The sequence below is a fragment of the Macrobrachium nipponense genome, chromosome 10, assembly GCF_015104395.2.
Source record: "Macrobrachium nipponense isolate FS-2020 chromosome 10, ASM1510439v2, whole genome shotgun sequence".
In the NCBI taxonomy this organism is placed as follows: Eukaryota; Metazoa; Arthropoda; class Malacostraca; order Decapoda; family Palaemonidae; genus Macrobrachium; species Macrobrachium nipponense.
In genome coordinates, this window is record NC_087204.1 from 81962062 (window position 1) to 81978442 (window position 16381).

Here is a 16381-nt window from a genome sequence, read left to right on the forward strand (position 1 = left end):
GTTTGCATTCACAATTTATTTAACTGAGTTATTTTCATTACTTAATCGTTGCACAATTAATTAAATTTAACACTTGTGAATTAATTTGCATTTACTTAGAATTCTTTTCAAGTTTTATTGTTGTTTAGCACTTGTGAATTAATTTCCAAATTTTAAATATTGCCTAACACTTTTGAATTTCAATTGACTTAATTTTTTTGAATTTTGTGATAAATTAACTTTGATTTAATTTTACTTAATTGACTTAAGAATTAATTAAACTTTGCTTTGTTTTCAAGTAACAGTAATTTTCCCTGATATTGTGAATTTCACTTATAAATTTTGAGTTTGATAATAAATGTTTGTATTTAAAATTTATATAAGTGTTTATTTTCACACCAGCATATAACTATATTTATGTTAGGTAGAAACATACAGTGGTAATTCATCTGTTTTCCTTCAATTTACTTGAAGTGTCTTAGAACCAGGGAAGTACTTAGACTTTTGAAATCAGGGAAATACTTCGATTTTTAAAGTTGTTGATGGAGTGATGCCCTTTGATTAATTTGATTACTTACATGAGTACCTCACACATGTTTTGATGAACTTAGTCTGATTTTCTGCAATACTGGTAAGTTGTTAAGGGATCACTGTTCCCTTTAGAGTATTCAGTCGTTTAGTACCTGTGATGAGGGTTCGGGTGTCTGGGTGTTGTGAGGTAACAATTAATGAATGGTAAGTGTAGTAACCAGATACTTGGCACTTCGTCACTCTATATGCATATATATATACAGGTAATCAAGTGAACAGCACATGCACTCTCCGTCAGAAAGGCTCCACCCTCATTACTAATATCAATAGTCTGCACGTTCGTCAAATATCGCTTTCAACTGAGGATATAATGCAAATATTTTTCTACGTATCATTGGTTTTAAAATGACAACTAAACGTTATCTTTATTAGATAATTTTAGAATAATTCTAGGTTTTATCTCTGTCTGTATAAGATAAATGATCTCTAGAAAAGAATAGAAGGGTAGAAATAAAACTTTCAGATTAAGCAAATCTATATTTGGAGGCATTTTTTTTCCTTTTAGGAATATCTTAGTCATCATTCAACACATGAGCGATACACCTAAGTATAGATCAAAATCTTCACATAAATTCCTCCTTTCAAAAATGCATATTAGAAATACACACATAGAACCATACATAAAGCAATAAATTATCAGTGAAAAATACTTAAAAAAATTATATACAAGCACAAGTTAAATTACCAAGGTTTTACATTTGTGTTCAGAAGCTCCGGTAACGCATACCAGGCATCTCCCTCTTGGCACCATATCCTAAGAATTTATATCCCTTTTCCTGTAGGAATTTCGTCAGGAACTCTTTGCCTTCTGGGATGTGGGCTACCTCGATGCACATGAGCCTAAACTTTATCTTATCCCACGGAACTGTCTTCAGCACCTAGAAAGAAGAGAATTTTAAAGACGTTTTTCATTTGTAATTAAAAAGAAAGTTATTTGCAAAAGTGCTTGAAAAGTCAGGCAACGTTTAGCTCGGAAATCAGAAGAAACGACACTACTTGTAATTGTATAATATAGGGTCTCTCTCTCTCTCTCTCTCTCTCTCTCTCTCTCTCTCTCTCCCAGATAATTAAATCGTGTAAGAAAAGCTTAGAGGATCGTAGATTTTCGTTTAGGTTTACATCATGGTAAGTTTGGAAACACCCGAAGAGGCTAAAGTCCCAAATACCATCCACTTGTTAATACCTTCACTTAGTAGTACAGTTCTACAGTTACAAAATCAGAAGCAGCATTGTTATGGATGTTTCACGCTGATCTTTAATGGTCAGAGTGGTTGATAATTTCTAGTAAATTGCTGGTAAATAAATGCAGTGAACATATATAAAAACCTACCTTAACTTCGAAAGACTCAATATCCAACGACATGAAATCGACTATTTTGACGTCCAAGGCTCGAAGAATAGAGAAAAGGGGAATTCCCTTCACCTTGACACCAGTGTTGCCCAACTTGCTGCCAAATCCTAGATTATTTCTGAAAAAAACGTAAGTGCAGAAGTGTAGGCAAGGGGGCATACTAGATTGGAAAAAAACATTATTTTCACTGACTGGATGATGATTTTTTGCTGCTGATGAGTTTGGCTTATGAGATGTTCAACACTGATGGTGTACAACACGTAGACGGCAACGAAACATGAACCAAAAATGCAATAAATAAATAATCAAAGAACTCAATTATCTAAGAAAAACCTGCGTGTCACTGAAAAGATTTGGCTTGAAGGGAGCAATTTTTTCCAAACATTCAAGTAATAGACAGGAAACTTTTAATATTCAAGGTCTTGATGTGTTCAAGAACACGATTAGTATCAAGTATTCTTGATCATTTTGCCGTCTTTTGCATCACCATTAAACACGGAAATTCTGCAATTTGCATCACGATTATTGCAATACTGACTCGTTAAGGAAACGATGTTAATAGCTATTATTTCATATTATCAACAACCCCCCCCCCCCCCCCCCCCCCCCCCCACCAGCACCACCCAAGCTCCACCTAATAAATAGCGTAATATTAATCACTAAACAGAATGTCTGTAAAAGCTTAGTAGAGCCATTCAACACAGCTAAAAATTTGTTATTTTAGAGAATACCGCCTCTCCATAGACCAGTGGTTCTTAACCTGGGGGGCGTCAGCAATTTCCAGGGGCGGTGCGAGCCCTAGGGAAAAATAAAAATAAATCATCGATATATTCATTATTCTCTCAACAAGAGTGTAGAACTAATATTCAGAATTTTTTGAAAAAAATGCAAACATATCGCTTTATAACGTTACTTTTCTAAGGTCTACTACTCTAGTTAGGCTCGTTGGGCTGACCATGCTTTGTAATTATTGACCTCCCTTCCTATCCCACAAAACCCTTTCTCTTTCTATTTTTTTTTTTATTTTCCTTTAAATCTGGGATGGAACACTACTCACAGATTCAAGGGTGGGGGGTGTGGGGGGGGCGTGAAAGAAAGGACTAACTCTTAGAGGGGGCGTGGTAATAAAAAGGTTAAGAATCACTGCCAGAGACACATCTTACAACTTACTGGAAGGTGACTTCAGAAGCATAATTGTTCACAGAAAGAGCGGCGTGAATGATGTAGGCATTTCTATTTTTGTTCTTCAGCGCTTCAAAATAACCTGGCGATGCCTCGATCAGCAGACCCCTCCACCCAAGTTGCCTCTCGAAGAAGATCGAGTTACTTAGGCTCTCTCCATCGGCGGCACCAACTTCAATGAAGAATCCACCTTTCTGTATCGATGAAATATTACTTTAAACTTGATTTCCAGATACGAAAACAGTTATCAGGACGGAATGATAACATTTCTTACTCAGAAAATGGGAAGAAACCAATTCCCAGATCACGAGAAACAACGAAACTGAGCGAAAGTGTCTGTTGTAAAAATGTCATGAATAATAAGTAGCACCCCCCTCCCCAAAAACATAAACGGGTATTCAGAAATGATTTGGGCATAATCACCATTCCTTTGAGCATTTCGTTGGCGATTTTTGACTGGTTGAACTGAGAAAGGTGGTCGAGATCAGGGCGACCAAGTTTGTAAGGTTGGACGGATGGTGGAATCAACAACTCTCGTCGGATGTATTCGATCAGCTTGGGGTCCTCTTGGTCTGCTCCCTAAAAGAAGTATTTAAAATGTATCTCCATCGATGTAGACAAATGACAAAATTCTATATTTCTGAAGCGTTTTTCATTTGCCGAAATAAAAAAAAGGAAAAAAAAAAATCATATTGCTTTAGTAGTTCCACATGCTATTTAGGATGTTAAAGAGAACTGGTAATCTACATACATAACTAGGGGAGCGTTCACACTACTAGTAAAGCATGTAAACTGACATGAGCTTATTTCATACATATCACAAACAGGTTGAAAAGAAGTGAACAACCGTAACTAAAGAATGCTCAATAATCGTATGAAGCACTGGTCATGACTATCAGCAAGTCGTCAACTTATACTCAACTTGATTGCGTGTGGACGGTATAAATAACCGAATTGTGTTTATGACGTGCTTCACTATAGCGTGGACATACTCTAATAGAGACGTGCACTTAATGACAGGAACCAGTAGGTATGGAAATAAACATAACATTAGTGAATTTTAGAAATACGTGTAAATTTAGTGACCTTGAAATCATATGGAGTAGGGGTGCAAGGAGTGGGGCTTGGCACCACAACTTCGGTGGGCGGTCTCGGTGTTGTGTTGACAGGCGCCAGATCCTTAACCTGACGATTCCAGTCTGTTATTGGATGGACACGAAAATAATTAATAGATGATGCAATAATGACGGGTAAAAGCTAAATAGAGATAGTAAACATAAAATTTCAGCCCATGAAACTTGCTTCGTCATCAGTGTTCAAAATTACTTCATGTGAGGTTTGCTTTAATATATGAACATTTTGCTATAAACCCATCGCGGGCACTTTCAACCAAATAAAGGCGTTAAAGTGGTTGGACAGCAAGGTGTAAGAGGGAACGGAGTTAAAATAAATGGCTAAAAAGTAGCTACAGCCAACAGTGCACCGCTGACGGCACTAGCAACCATACGTGATAATTGCTTATTAATAAGAAAATTATGAAAACCATAATCCTTATCAACTCACTGTAACCAAACTGAAAACTCTATGGTCTTACGAACAAAGAATATAGTATATTAATACATCCGGAGGCTGTCATCATTAATATTGAAGGGTTTTCATATTTTGTTTACCATTACACTAACTTCAAAAGTTCCAGCCTTCCGAAACTTGCATTTAAGACATTGTATGCCCACCTACAAGAAAAGTATTAACAAAATTGTGTAAATACCTTAATCTCTTGTTTTTTTTGAGCAATAAACAAGTTTAGTGAGTTAATGTTCAAGATATTTGTACGAGTGTGTAAATTATCTTAATCTTTTGTTTGTAGTTTTTGACATTTTTAATAATTTATAATTACGATAATACAAAAAAAAAAAAGGAAAGTTGGGAGTAAGCTCTTTAAATTCCTGTAATATTAAACATATTCCTTTCGTATTCCTCACTGTCTCAAAGCATGGGTGGTTGGTCACATTTGAAGATAAGCCTATTGATAGCCTATTACTATTAATAATGATTTTATCCTAATTTCTTTCACTGATCTGTCCTACATCAATATTTTTCCTATATCTTTTCTGACAACAAATCAAGGTTAATCTTTTATGAGGACAAACAAGGAATATTCCATCCTGTTACATATAACCTGACTTGTTTATGACAAAAAAACTAGGCACATTAAATTTTTTAGGCATATAACTGAATTCTACACAAATATTTACGGAACACAATCAAGGGGAATTCTATTTTATCTAGGCACAGACTTGAATTATAGACAAATATTCTAAATTCCTATTTCAACTAGAACAAATACTTGGTATAATTTCAAGGAAAAGCTTACCTGGTCTTAATGCGCGTTTCCCGGTCAGGTAAGAGAGAGTCGACACCATAACCAACATCGCCACGAACAGGGTTTTCTCTCGAAATGTATTTGGCCACATTTTCCCTTGGTTATCCGCACTTTGGTGGCATTGAGGAAAAATAAAGCGTTTACTAGCGAATGATAATGATAATTGTTGATTAATTCAATGTAAAGGCTCGCCACTCAAACCGAAGCATCTCTGACCACAGCGCCTTCTTCAATGAGACACTTGGTATGCCTCGAAGGTTTACTGCTACTCGTTTACATTTCACAAAGTAACAGACGTTATGCTTTCTCTGTCTGTCAGTCTGTTTGTCTCTTTCTCCTCTGAATCGATGACCATAAATATATCTTTTTGTTGCAAGGCAACCATTTTCACAACTTGTATATATATATATATATATATATATATATATATATATATATATCTTACAAGTGTGTAATGTTAGTGAGTCACATATCATGTCTTGCTTGGAGACAGGCTGAGCTGTAGGGCAGCTTTCTTGAGTGAAGGAATTTGGGTACGTAAGCGTTTTAATCAAGAGACCACTCGTCTTGTCGTCAAGAATGTACATTTGTTTGTACGGATGTGACAGGTCTAATAGACCAGGGCACTTGTGAAAGTCACATTCCTTTTGGTGAGAACAAAGAGGTCAGTTGGTACACATCAGGTGTCGGGAGAGAAAACCCCCACCCATCGTAAAGGTATGACACATATTTTGTAAGACTTGGAAAACCCGTTACCTTTGAAAAGAGAGAGAAGTGTGTAATACCTTTTTTTTTACTTATTTACCTTGAAAGAGAGATGTGTGAAGTGTATCTTTTATCCATTGTTATCTTTATTACAGATGGGTTCTATTCCATGGTACTAGAGACGGGATTCTCTAACCTGACTAATATACGGAACTTTTTGACATTCTGGGTTTGGGAGTGAATTCTTAGTCTGGAGGGTAGAGTGATAACTTACTAGTTCTCTTTATAGGCAGATTTGGGTTTTTTTGTCACTATGACTTGTTAATCATTTTGTTCTATTCTATATTCATCTGCTTTGGGTAATAAATAGTATATTTTTATATTTACGAGATCTTAGTAGCCTAACGACATGGTTGCAGACAGAGGGCACCATTGACAACAGGTAAGGGTTTCCAATTTGTGTAGTTTTAATAAAAGGGTGGGGGGGGTAAGAGTGGTGGCAGGCAGTTTAGAGGCTTTTTATATATTTTATAAGCTGTAGGCACGCTAACGAAGAGACTGGTGACCAGTTAGGCATAGATGTTTTTTATGTAGGGAAAGAGGTTATAATCATGTCACAGGCAACTCGGGGCTCTTTTGGTGATTAAATGGGTTGGGCAGTGAGAAGCTGTTCGTCTCTCAGGCTAAGGCAGTATCAGCCATCTTGGGATTCTTGAATACCAGTGTTTTAAAACATGAAGGGGAAAAGTTTAATTTTTGACGTATTAAAGTATCTCACAAATGTGGTAAAGAGTTCACGCATATTTGCTGTGCCTACACAAATTCGGTTTCCAGTCATATGAAGATATGAGTGTATTTTTCAAGCTTTCTTTCTTATTTTCTCCTTTTTATCTTTTATTTTTTTCACTTTTTTGTTGTTGTTTATATTCCTTTTGTTTGTTTGTGGCGAATTTACTCGAGCATAGTTTTTGTTGCGAGTCATGCCCTGAGAGAGAGAGAGAGAGAGAGAGAGAGAGAGAGAGAGAGAGACAGAGAGAGAGAGAGATGGTGGATACTAAGAGTACCACAACGCTACTACATCACGTAACGAACGTGAGTGCAGGCGTGAGTCCTTTCAGAGTGATGGTAGATGGTGTTTCTATCACAACCTGTCCAGATTTTATTGAAGGGGTGAATAATTATTTAGCGGGAAAGAACATATTGGATGATATAGAGGCATTTAGAGAGGCAAAAGCTTTGCTAGATTTCAATAGGGGAGACCTTTCACACCGTTGCAGGAGTTTCCAACTTACAAAATATCGTACCTGGACGGATTTGCAAGCATTTTTGAAAACAGCTTATGGCTCAAAGGAACACGGAGCTATGGTGAGGGACCTTAGGGGTCTTTATAAACTACGGAAGTGCACTAATAGCCTCATAGAACATAGTTCAAAACTTTTTGATGCAGTGTCGGATTGGGTAGTAAAATTGAAAACATCTAAATGGATTACAGGGAGTAATGTCTCTCTTGATAACATTCATAAACTGATCTATTTTTCCCTGCTCTTGCATGGTGTACCGGATGTGATAGTGAATAGCTTTGATGAAAAGATTGAACCTACTTCAGAGGAAGAATTACTTTATGCCCAAATTGAAAAACATATGTCTAAATGTCCCACTGTAGATAGCACAATTTTAAAGGGACAGGCCCGAGTGATAGAGTGCAAAGAGACACAGAATTTTCTCCTCCCCGTCTGTGCGCAAAAGTTGAACATGACAAAAGGTCAATTGATCAAAAGCAACAGCAGTTGCATTGTTTCAAACTGCAATAAACCAGGGCATCCAAAAGAAATTGTGTAAGGTTAAATATTGTGGAATGTGTAAGAGTACCGATCATTATTGGCAGTCTTGTCTGTCCCAGATACGGAGAGATGAGAGGCCTACACCTCAAGGTTTTGGTAATTATAATGTGAGAACTTCCCAGGCAGGTCATTCCAGAGGGCAAAGGGATCGGCGAAATTTTTGGAAGCCCAATCAACAAAAAGGGTACAGGTGATTGGTATGTGCCATTGTGGTCTCATGGGGACGCCCCAGAGCCCAGGCCTATAGTCTATTGAACAGTAGGGGATGAGGATATCCTGATATTTATAGACTCGGGGCCATCAATATATCTAATAGACTATAATTTGTATCAATCCATGTTTTCCAATTACCCATTGCAACCCTCACGGAGAAGGTGTGTGATGTGCAAGCCCATAGATTAAATACCCTGGGTTGTGTTCAAATACAGTTTACTCTCGGTGACAGAGTGTTAACAGAACCATTTTTGGTAATGAAAGGAATTGCGTTGGGCGACAGACTTGTAGAAGACACAAGATGTCAATCCATGAGGGTGTTAATGGGATAACAGTCGGGATACCTGGTGTTTTTCTGCCTTATGAGGACGTGAATAGAACGGAGGACATGGAGGTTATTGAAAGAGGAGATGTGCTCGGTGATATTAATGGCGGTGATACAGTATTATGGAGAAAGGTAATATTAAAACCCATTTGGCTGATATGGGAAATGATTAGGGGGTTCTATCAGAGTTCACAGTGATAACAATGGTGGTGATGATACTTTAGATGGTGATGTTGATACTAATATTGATGTTATTTCTGATACTAACAATGCTGGGGATGATACTGAGGGTGTTAATGTGTATGGGGCGGTGGAAAGGGGAGGTGCTAACCACAAATATAGAAAACCCACAGATGTGTGTGTTATTGAAAATAGCGAAAAGCTTAGAGGGGTTGTTAGCACGGCATCGGTGAACAGTGTATTCAAGGATGGGTTTTCGTGGTTAGAGTTGTTAAACTGTAATGATACAGTTAGGAAATACCAGAAGAATACATATATTGGATTTCCAAGATTGGAGTTGTGATAGGGGTTCAGGGGCTATTGTAGAGGGGAAACCTGAGTTTTCGGAGGTAGAAATGTAATCAAGAAAAAACGAATATTTTAGAGAACATTTAACTGATGTGGATCATAGCGAACACGTTGAAGCAATAAGCAGGCTCTTGGCAGAATTTGGGGCTACAGTAGCCTTACAAGGTGATAAATTGGGGTTGACTAATGTGTTAGAGCATAAGGTAAATTTGGAGATGGCACAAAACCTATTTTTGTTCCTGCATATCGCATACCTTTCAAAATCAGAGAACAGGTAGAATAAGAGGTTAATAGATGGGAAGAAGAAGGAATCATTAGACCTAGCGTGTATCCTTACAACTTTCCCTTGTTAGCGGTGCCTAAGAAAGACGGTTCTTTCCGTGTATGCGTCGATTTTAGACGTTTAATGAAAAGACGATCCCTGACCGCTACCCAGTCGTGTGCATTCCAGATCTTTTTGTTGTAATTGGGGACATAATATTTATAGCTCAATTGATTTGGCTCAGGGTTTCTTACAGGTCCCTCTTAGTGAGAGCAGCAAGGGATATACTGCTTTTCCAGTGCCCAAGGGACACTATGAATTTACATGAATGCCTTTCGGTTTATCGGGCAGTCCAATGACCTTTACCGTGCTGGTGAACACAGTTTTGCACGGGTTATTGGGCAAAAATTTATTTTCTTTTTTATATGGATGACATCCTGGTCGCAACGGACATGATCGCGCAACACCTGGAAGTGCTTACAGAAGTACTTAGGAGGCTTAGATTAGCGGGGCTGAAAATTAAGCTAGCCAAGCGCTCGTTCTTGAAAAAGCAGATCACATATCTAGGCCACGTCATATCTAAGGAAGGGGTTAGAGTAAATGACGATAAAGTCAAAGCAATAGCGAATTTTCGTACCCCCAGATCAAAGAAAGAGATTAAGTCATTCCTGGGTATCGCCGGTTTTTCAGGAGGTATGTGAAAGGGTTCTCTAATATAGCAGCTCTCCTAACTTATGTATTGCTGGAAGACGTTCAATTTCAATGGAAGGAACCCCAGGCAGAGAGTTTTCAAAAGCTCAAGGACACGCTAATGAATCCCCCTGTTTTGAAGTTTAAAGATTTTAGCGAACGTATTACATTAGTGACTGATGCAAGCCAGGAAGGTATAGGTGCTTGCCTTATGCAAAAGTTCGATGGGAAATTTCATCCTATAGCTTTGTATAGCAGGAAGTTTAGGACAAAGGGCAGCAACGAGAAGTCCATGGCCAACCATAGAAAAAGAAGCCTTTGCAATAGTGTCAAGCTTAGTTCATTTTGAAATGTTACTGATGGGGAATACATATCAGTCTTACAGACCACAAGCCATTACTAGATCTTTTTAATAAACCCGATTTGTCGCCTAAAAGAGCTCGATGGTTTTTAACTATCAGAGATTTTTGATGCAAAGCTCAAATATATAGAGGGCAAATTTAACGTGGTTGCTGATGATCTCAGCAGGAGTTTTCACGACACGGAAGGTTTCCAAGTCGCGCAAGTCACTAGCAAGGCCATACAATGTGATATACCTCTCATAGAGCAAAGGCAAGATGAAGACGAGATCTTAGCAGATGCAAAAGCGTTTCTAAGAGGGGAATTAGTCAGGAAACGTTATAGTTGCCTTTTCGGATTTGGAGTTAGAAGGTAATCTATTGGTTAGGAAAATTGAATATAAGTTGAGAACCAGTGAAAGTAAAGGAGATACGACGATGGTAATTCTGAAGGTCCTAATTTCCGGTGGTTTTGGATATAGTTCATTGCAGGTTCGGTAGTCCACACTGGGAATAGAAAAAACGTATGATGAGGTTCGTGCTAATACATTTGGCAAAACATGGGGAAAGATGTGGAAAATTTCGTAAGTAATTGTATGGTGTGCAACGCATGTAAGCCTGCAAGGACAACTTCATGCAAATTAGGATCGTATACTATACCGAGTAGACCTTTTCATATTGGGAATTTTTGAGTCAAGATATGCGAACAAGTACTTGTTAGTTATAATAGATGAACTTACAAGTATAGTAGAAATTTTCCCACTTAAGCAAAAAACGGCCGAAGAAGTAGCCATAGCGTTTTTCAATGTATCATTTGCAGATATGGCTCACCACGAAGTTTCTATTAACCTACAATGGGGGGAGGGAATTTGTGAACAAAACCTTGGAATGTTTAGCTGAAGTCATGGGGATACAGAAAGTAACAATTATTCCATACAGACCTGAGGCTAATTGGTTGTGCGAACGGGTAAGCAGGAAAGTGCTCGAGGCTCTCAGGAAAACTGTAGGTGGTAATGATGAGAATTGGGACAGATATGTTAATGTTGTTAGACAACAGGTAAGGGTTTTCCAATTTGTGCAGTTTTAATAAAAGGGGGTAAGATATATATATATATATATATATATATATATATATATATATATATATATTATATATATATATATGTGTGTGTGTGTGTATATATATATATATATATATATATATATATATATATATATATATATATATGTATATGTATATATATATATATATATATATATATATATATATATAATATATATATATATATATATATATATATATATATATAATGTGCCAGATAATTCCTACCAATGAAATTTTATATTGACAGTGTTTGGTCTCCGTGTGGGAATTTGCTGACTTGACGTGGCTCAATTTCACATTATATATCAATCGCGTGATTGCCCGTAATTTTCGAATTTGACTCTTATCATCGAGGCAATTACATGTTTTTTATGGAGCATATCATGACTTTATTTGTGGGTTTAGGCAATTACTACGTCTAACACTCGATATATATTCGCATTTGAATACTATTCTACTTCACTTACTTGATTTTGCACTGTATGGCAATAATAGAATTGGTTTACTTATTAGTTAATAATATAACAATAAGTGTAAGGATTCCGCTTCGGAATGATAAGTACGTAATCTATTTCCACATTAGGTCTCAACCTCATGCACTCTTCTAACTGCTATGAACATAATTCACAATTCATAGTCTTACCCCTGACGTGTTTTACTGTTTTACACATGAATCGAATCATTTGCTTAGCTAAATTGTGTTTGCTCAGTTGCGAGCTGCGATACCTTTGGAGTCGTCTAACAACAGGAGACCGTATGTTAGTGTGACAGCGATAAAATGTATCCTGGCTAGAAATATGGAAAAACCGTCCATGGATAAGCGGATGCGGCGACTGTGGGAGTACTCCACCAACCCCTCCCCTTTTTTCCTTTTCATCAGGTTACATTAGAAGGAATACTGAATTAAAAGCACAGATAGAAATATTGAAGCCAAGACACAACCAGAAATGGACTCAGTAAAATTAAAATTAAAAGCACACATGTGCAAACATGGAAAAACTGTCATGGAAGCGGATGCGGCGACTCGGTGGGTTTCAACTGGTCACATGAAAAGGAATACTGAATTAAAAGCACAGATAAAATATTGAAAACCAAGACACAAACGATATGACTTAAGAAAAGTTAAAATTAAAGCCCACATGTGCAAAATGCAGTGTTAACAAGTGGTGCGTAGACTACCAAGAGGCATGCGCATCAAAATAGGTAGTCTTAGTGTCTGTCTTTCTTCTTGTCAATAAGACAGGGAGATAACTAAACTGAGGTGGGAAGTAGAAGAATTAGCAAAGGAACTAAAGGAGTTGACAAAGGACAAACTCGAAGACAAGAGAAGAGAAGACAGGATGGAAAAGGAAACTGGAGACCTACGAAGATAAGTTACAAACCTAGAGAGAGAGAGAGGAGAGGAGAGAGAGAGAGAGAGAGAGAAGAGAGAGAGAGAGAGAAGAATTGAACAACGACATAGAAGAAAACGGAGAGAGTATAGTGGAGATAAGAAAACAATTGCTTAAGAGCAGAACCAGAAAGGAAACAGAAACAAAACACTAGACTAGGTACAAAGAAAGAAGCTTCCAAGGATAAAAATGATGAATTCAAGAGAGCTGTGGTGTAGAATAGTGATAGTAGCCAGAAAACCCAGTCGTCCCTCAAAGGAATCAACACAAAGAACAGATTTGCTGTGTCTAAGAAGCAGAAGAGGAAACAATCTTAATTGGAGACTCGTTAGTAAAAGATCAGGGCTTAAATTTTGTAGCCAAAAAATAAAAGTAAGAGAAAAATTCATTCTTACCCAGGTACAGGAGCTAAGAAGATAGCCGATGCAGTGAAGAAAATCAAGGTAAATAATAGATAAGGTGCAATCATAGTGCAGGGAGGAGGACATGACTTGTTTCTTAAAGATGGAAGAACTAGCGAGGCAGAAGGTCTGTGGTCAACCAGACTAATGTTGTAGAGAACATCCGTGAGAAAACTGATAACGGCATTCGTATAGGACTTCTGCCCAGAACCAATGTAAGCCACTATTCCCTTAGCAAGCCAACAATGACAGACTGGAGCTAATATGCCATAAAAAAGGTGTTGGGTTTGTAAACTTTTGGGACAGATTTATAGGGAATAAAAAACTATATTAAAGAGATGGAACTCTCTTGAATTTGAAGGAGCAAAATAATAGGAACCCTTCTCAGAAAAGTCCTCTTAAGACACCTCAGTGAACTGAACATTCATAGGAGAAGTCGGAAAGCTCCCAGAACCAGGTTAGTAATAGCACTGCAAGAAACAGTGACAATAAGGGAAACTAATAAAGCCACCGAGGACAAAAAAGAAGATAGGAAAGTCCCTCAGAGTGGCGCAGTTTAATGCCCAATCTATTCGGAACAAAGTATCTCTCTTCGGAGCATTGGTAGCAAGTGAAGAATTATACATAATAGTCTCACAGAAGCATGGATAGGAAAGGCAACAAGAGGACTACGTAGGAGAGTACTATATAGCTGGATATAATTGTTCAAAAAAGATAGACTTAATAAAAAAAGTTGGAAGTGTTATGCTATATGTCAGGGACCACCTCAGTCCAATAGAGTGGAAGATTATTACAACCATGCAAGAAGTGATGGCATATAAACAGTCTAAGAGAAGATAACTCTCATTCTAGTGTACAGACCTCCACACCAACTACACATTTCCGATGAGCAGCTGTATGCACTACTAAGGCAAGAGATAAACAACAAACTCTGCATAATAATGGGTAAAATTTCAATGCAGCAGTACATTGGGACACAATGACCTCCGCATCAAACGTAAAAGCAAGAGACTTGGGATTTTGTAAAAAAAAATTAATTCCTGCGCCAATTGGTTGACAAACCTACTAGAGGAAACAATATACTAGACCTCGTCCTATCAACAGAAGATAACCTAGTGTGTGACCTTGCAGTAGGTGCGAATCTAGGCAAAAGCGTCCATAAAATTATTTAATTTTAAATTAACATAGTTCCCTGAGGGACAAAAGAGCTAACCTGGTGAAGTCAGACTTGGAAAAAGCAGGTATTGAATAAGTTTTTCACTAGTGATTTTCACAATTGAAGGCACTACCTCAATACCGAAAACTGCTATTAAATATTAAATTTGAAGGTCCAGATCCTTCTGGCCCTTCAAATGGACAAAACAATATTTATTTACAAAATAATAATTCATTTACATTGTTCAAATCTCCTGGCCCCGATGGGATTCATCCAAGAGAAATTATAGAGCTGAAAGAAGAGATAGTTCTTCATCTATATAAGCTCTACAGAAAAAGTGCAGAACAAAGAAAGGCACCAAAAGGATGGAAACTAGGTAATGTTCCCCCAGTTTATAAAAACAAAAAAATGTCCAAAGAAGAGCCGGGAAAATTATAAACCAATCTGTCTAACGTCGGTCGTTTGTAAAATTTTTTAGTCCCATAATTGCAGATCAAATGTGGATCACATTGATAGAAACAACTTGATGTTAAACAGCAAGCACGGTTTTAGGCAAAACAGATCCTGCCTATCAAACCTCTTTGAGTTTTTTTACAACAGCTTTGTATTTATGACAGTAGTAGAGCAATAGATACCGCACAAAAAACTAATGACAAAAATTGTAGGAGAAATAGTAGACTGGATCGAAAGACTGGCTAACTTATAGGAAAACAGAGTCGAAATAAATGGTGAAGAATCAGAATGGGCATATGTAACAAGCAGAGTTCCCCAGGGTTCTATCCTTGGCCTTCTCTTGGTTTTGATTTACATAAATGACATTGATGCAGGCTTGACTAGCAGGATAGCCAAAATTTGCAGATGACACCAAACTAGGTGTAAATGCAGTAGACCCACATACAGTGGAAAATTTAAGAAATTATATAATGAAAATAGGAGAGTGGTCAAAAAGATGGCAAATGCCTTTTAACTTGTATAAGTGTAAAGTGTTACAAATAACCTTTGTTATGCCAGCTACATGTATATATCATATGCATGTGCTCACACACAAACATATATATATATATTACATATATATTATAATATAGTATTATGATACTATATATATATATAATCAATATACTAACACGACGAGTTTCATTTTAAAATGGAGTTGAAGAGATGAAGATGTGAAGAGAGTCTGATAACCATATAAAAACATATGACATCTGGCATATATATATATATATTTATATATATATATATATATAGTAATAGATATATATATATATTACCTGATATAAAAATAGATATTTCGAATATAAGTATATATATGTGTAATATATATATATAATAATATATATATATAAAGATATCTATATATATACATATATATATATATATGTAGTATGTATAAGATTTTTACTATACTATAATATATAATATTAAAGTATGATATTATATTAACTATAATACTAGGATAATCCATATTATAAAAACTATATATATATATATATATATTATATATATATTAGAATCTATATATATATATATATATATATATATAGATATATATATAGATCTAGGATATATATATATATATAATTTGATACTACGATATATATATAATATAATATATTTAATATATATCATATAGAATATATATAGAACTATATATAGACTATATAAGTTGTTATATATATATACTATATTAATATATATATATATATTATATATATATATATATATCTACTATCAAGAGATGCACTATATACGAATTATATATATAATAGGTTTTTATTTTATATATATATAATCTATCTAGATAGATTAGTATCTAGATTATAAATATATAAGTAAATATAATAAGGTACTATTATATTACTATTATATATATCTATCGAGTATAATATATATATTATATTAGGTATATATATATATTATATTATATATGTATATGTATA

The 16381-nt window shown here is 36.1% G+C and overlaps 2 protein-coding genes across 3 annotated transcripts in view; one reads left to right on the plus strand and one right to left on the minus strand.

The window, feature by feature from the left end:
• The window catches only part of LOC135223730 (protein Star-like), a 95871-nt gene that overhangs the window by 46268 nt on the left and 33222 nt on the right, over positions 1-16381 (minus strand). Inside the window, exons 2-7 of one of the 2 annotated variants that reach the window (XM_064262488.1) lie at positions 5478-5596; positions 4190-4302; positions 3527-3682; positions 3092-3297; positions 1901-2039; positions 1035-1448 (exon numbers count right to left, since the gene is read on the minus strand). In XM_064262488.1, the coding sequence (XP_064118558.1) occupies positions 1275-1448; positions 1901-2039; positions 3092-3297; positions 3527-3682; positions 4190-4302; positions 5478-5577 (888 nt within the window). In that variant the 5' untranslated portion in view covers positions 5578-5596 and the 3' untranslated portion in view covers positions 1035-1274. Of the gene's footprint in view, positions 1-1034; positions 1449-1900; positions 2040-3091; positions 3298-3526; positions 3683-4189; positions 4303-5477; positions 5597-16381 lie in introns of those variants that run through there. The other variant, XM_064262487.1, reaches the window with a different exon arrangement.
• LOC135224020 (uncharacterized) overlaps positions 11293-16381 on the plus strand; it is a 9560-nt gene continuing 4471 nt past the window's right edge. The window contains exons 1-2 of the mRNA XM_064262941.1: positions 11293-11445; positions 12204-12328. Of these exons, the coding sequence (XP_064119011.1) occupies positions 11293-11445; positions 12204-12328 (278 nt within the window). The remainder of the gene's footprint in view (positions 11446-12203; positions 12329-16381) is intronic.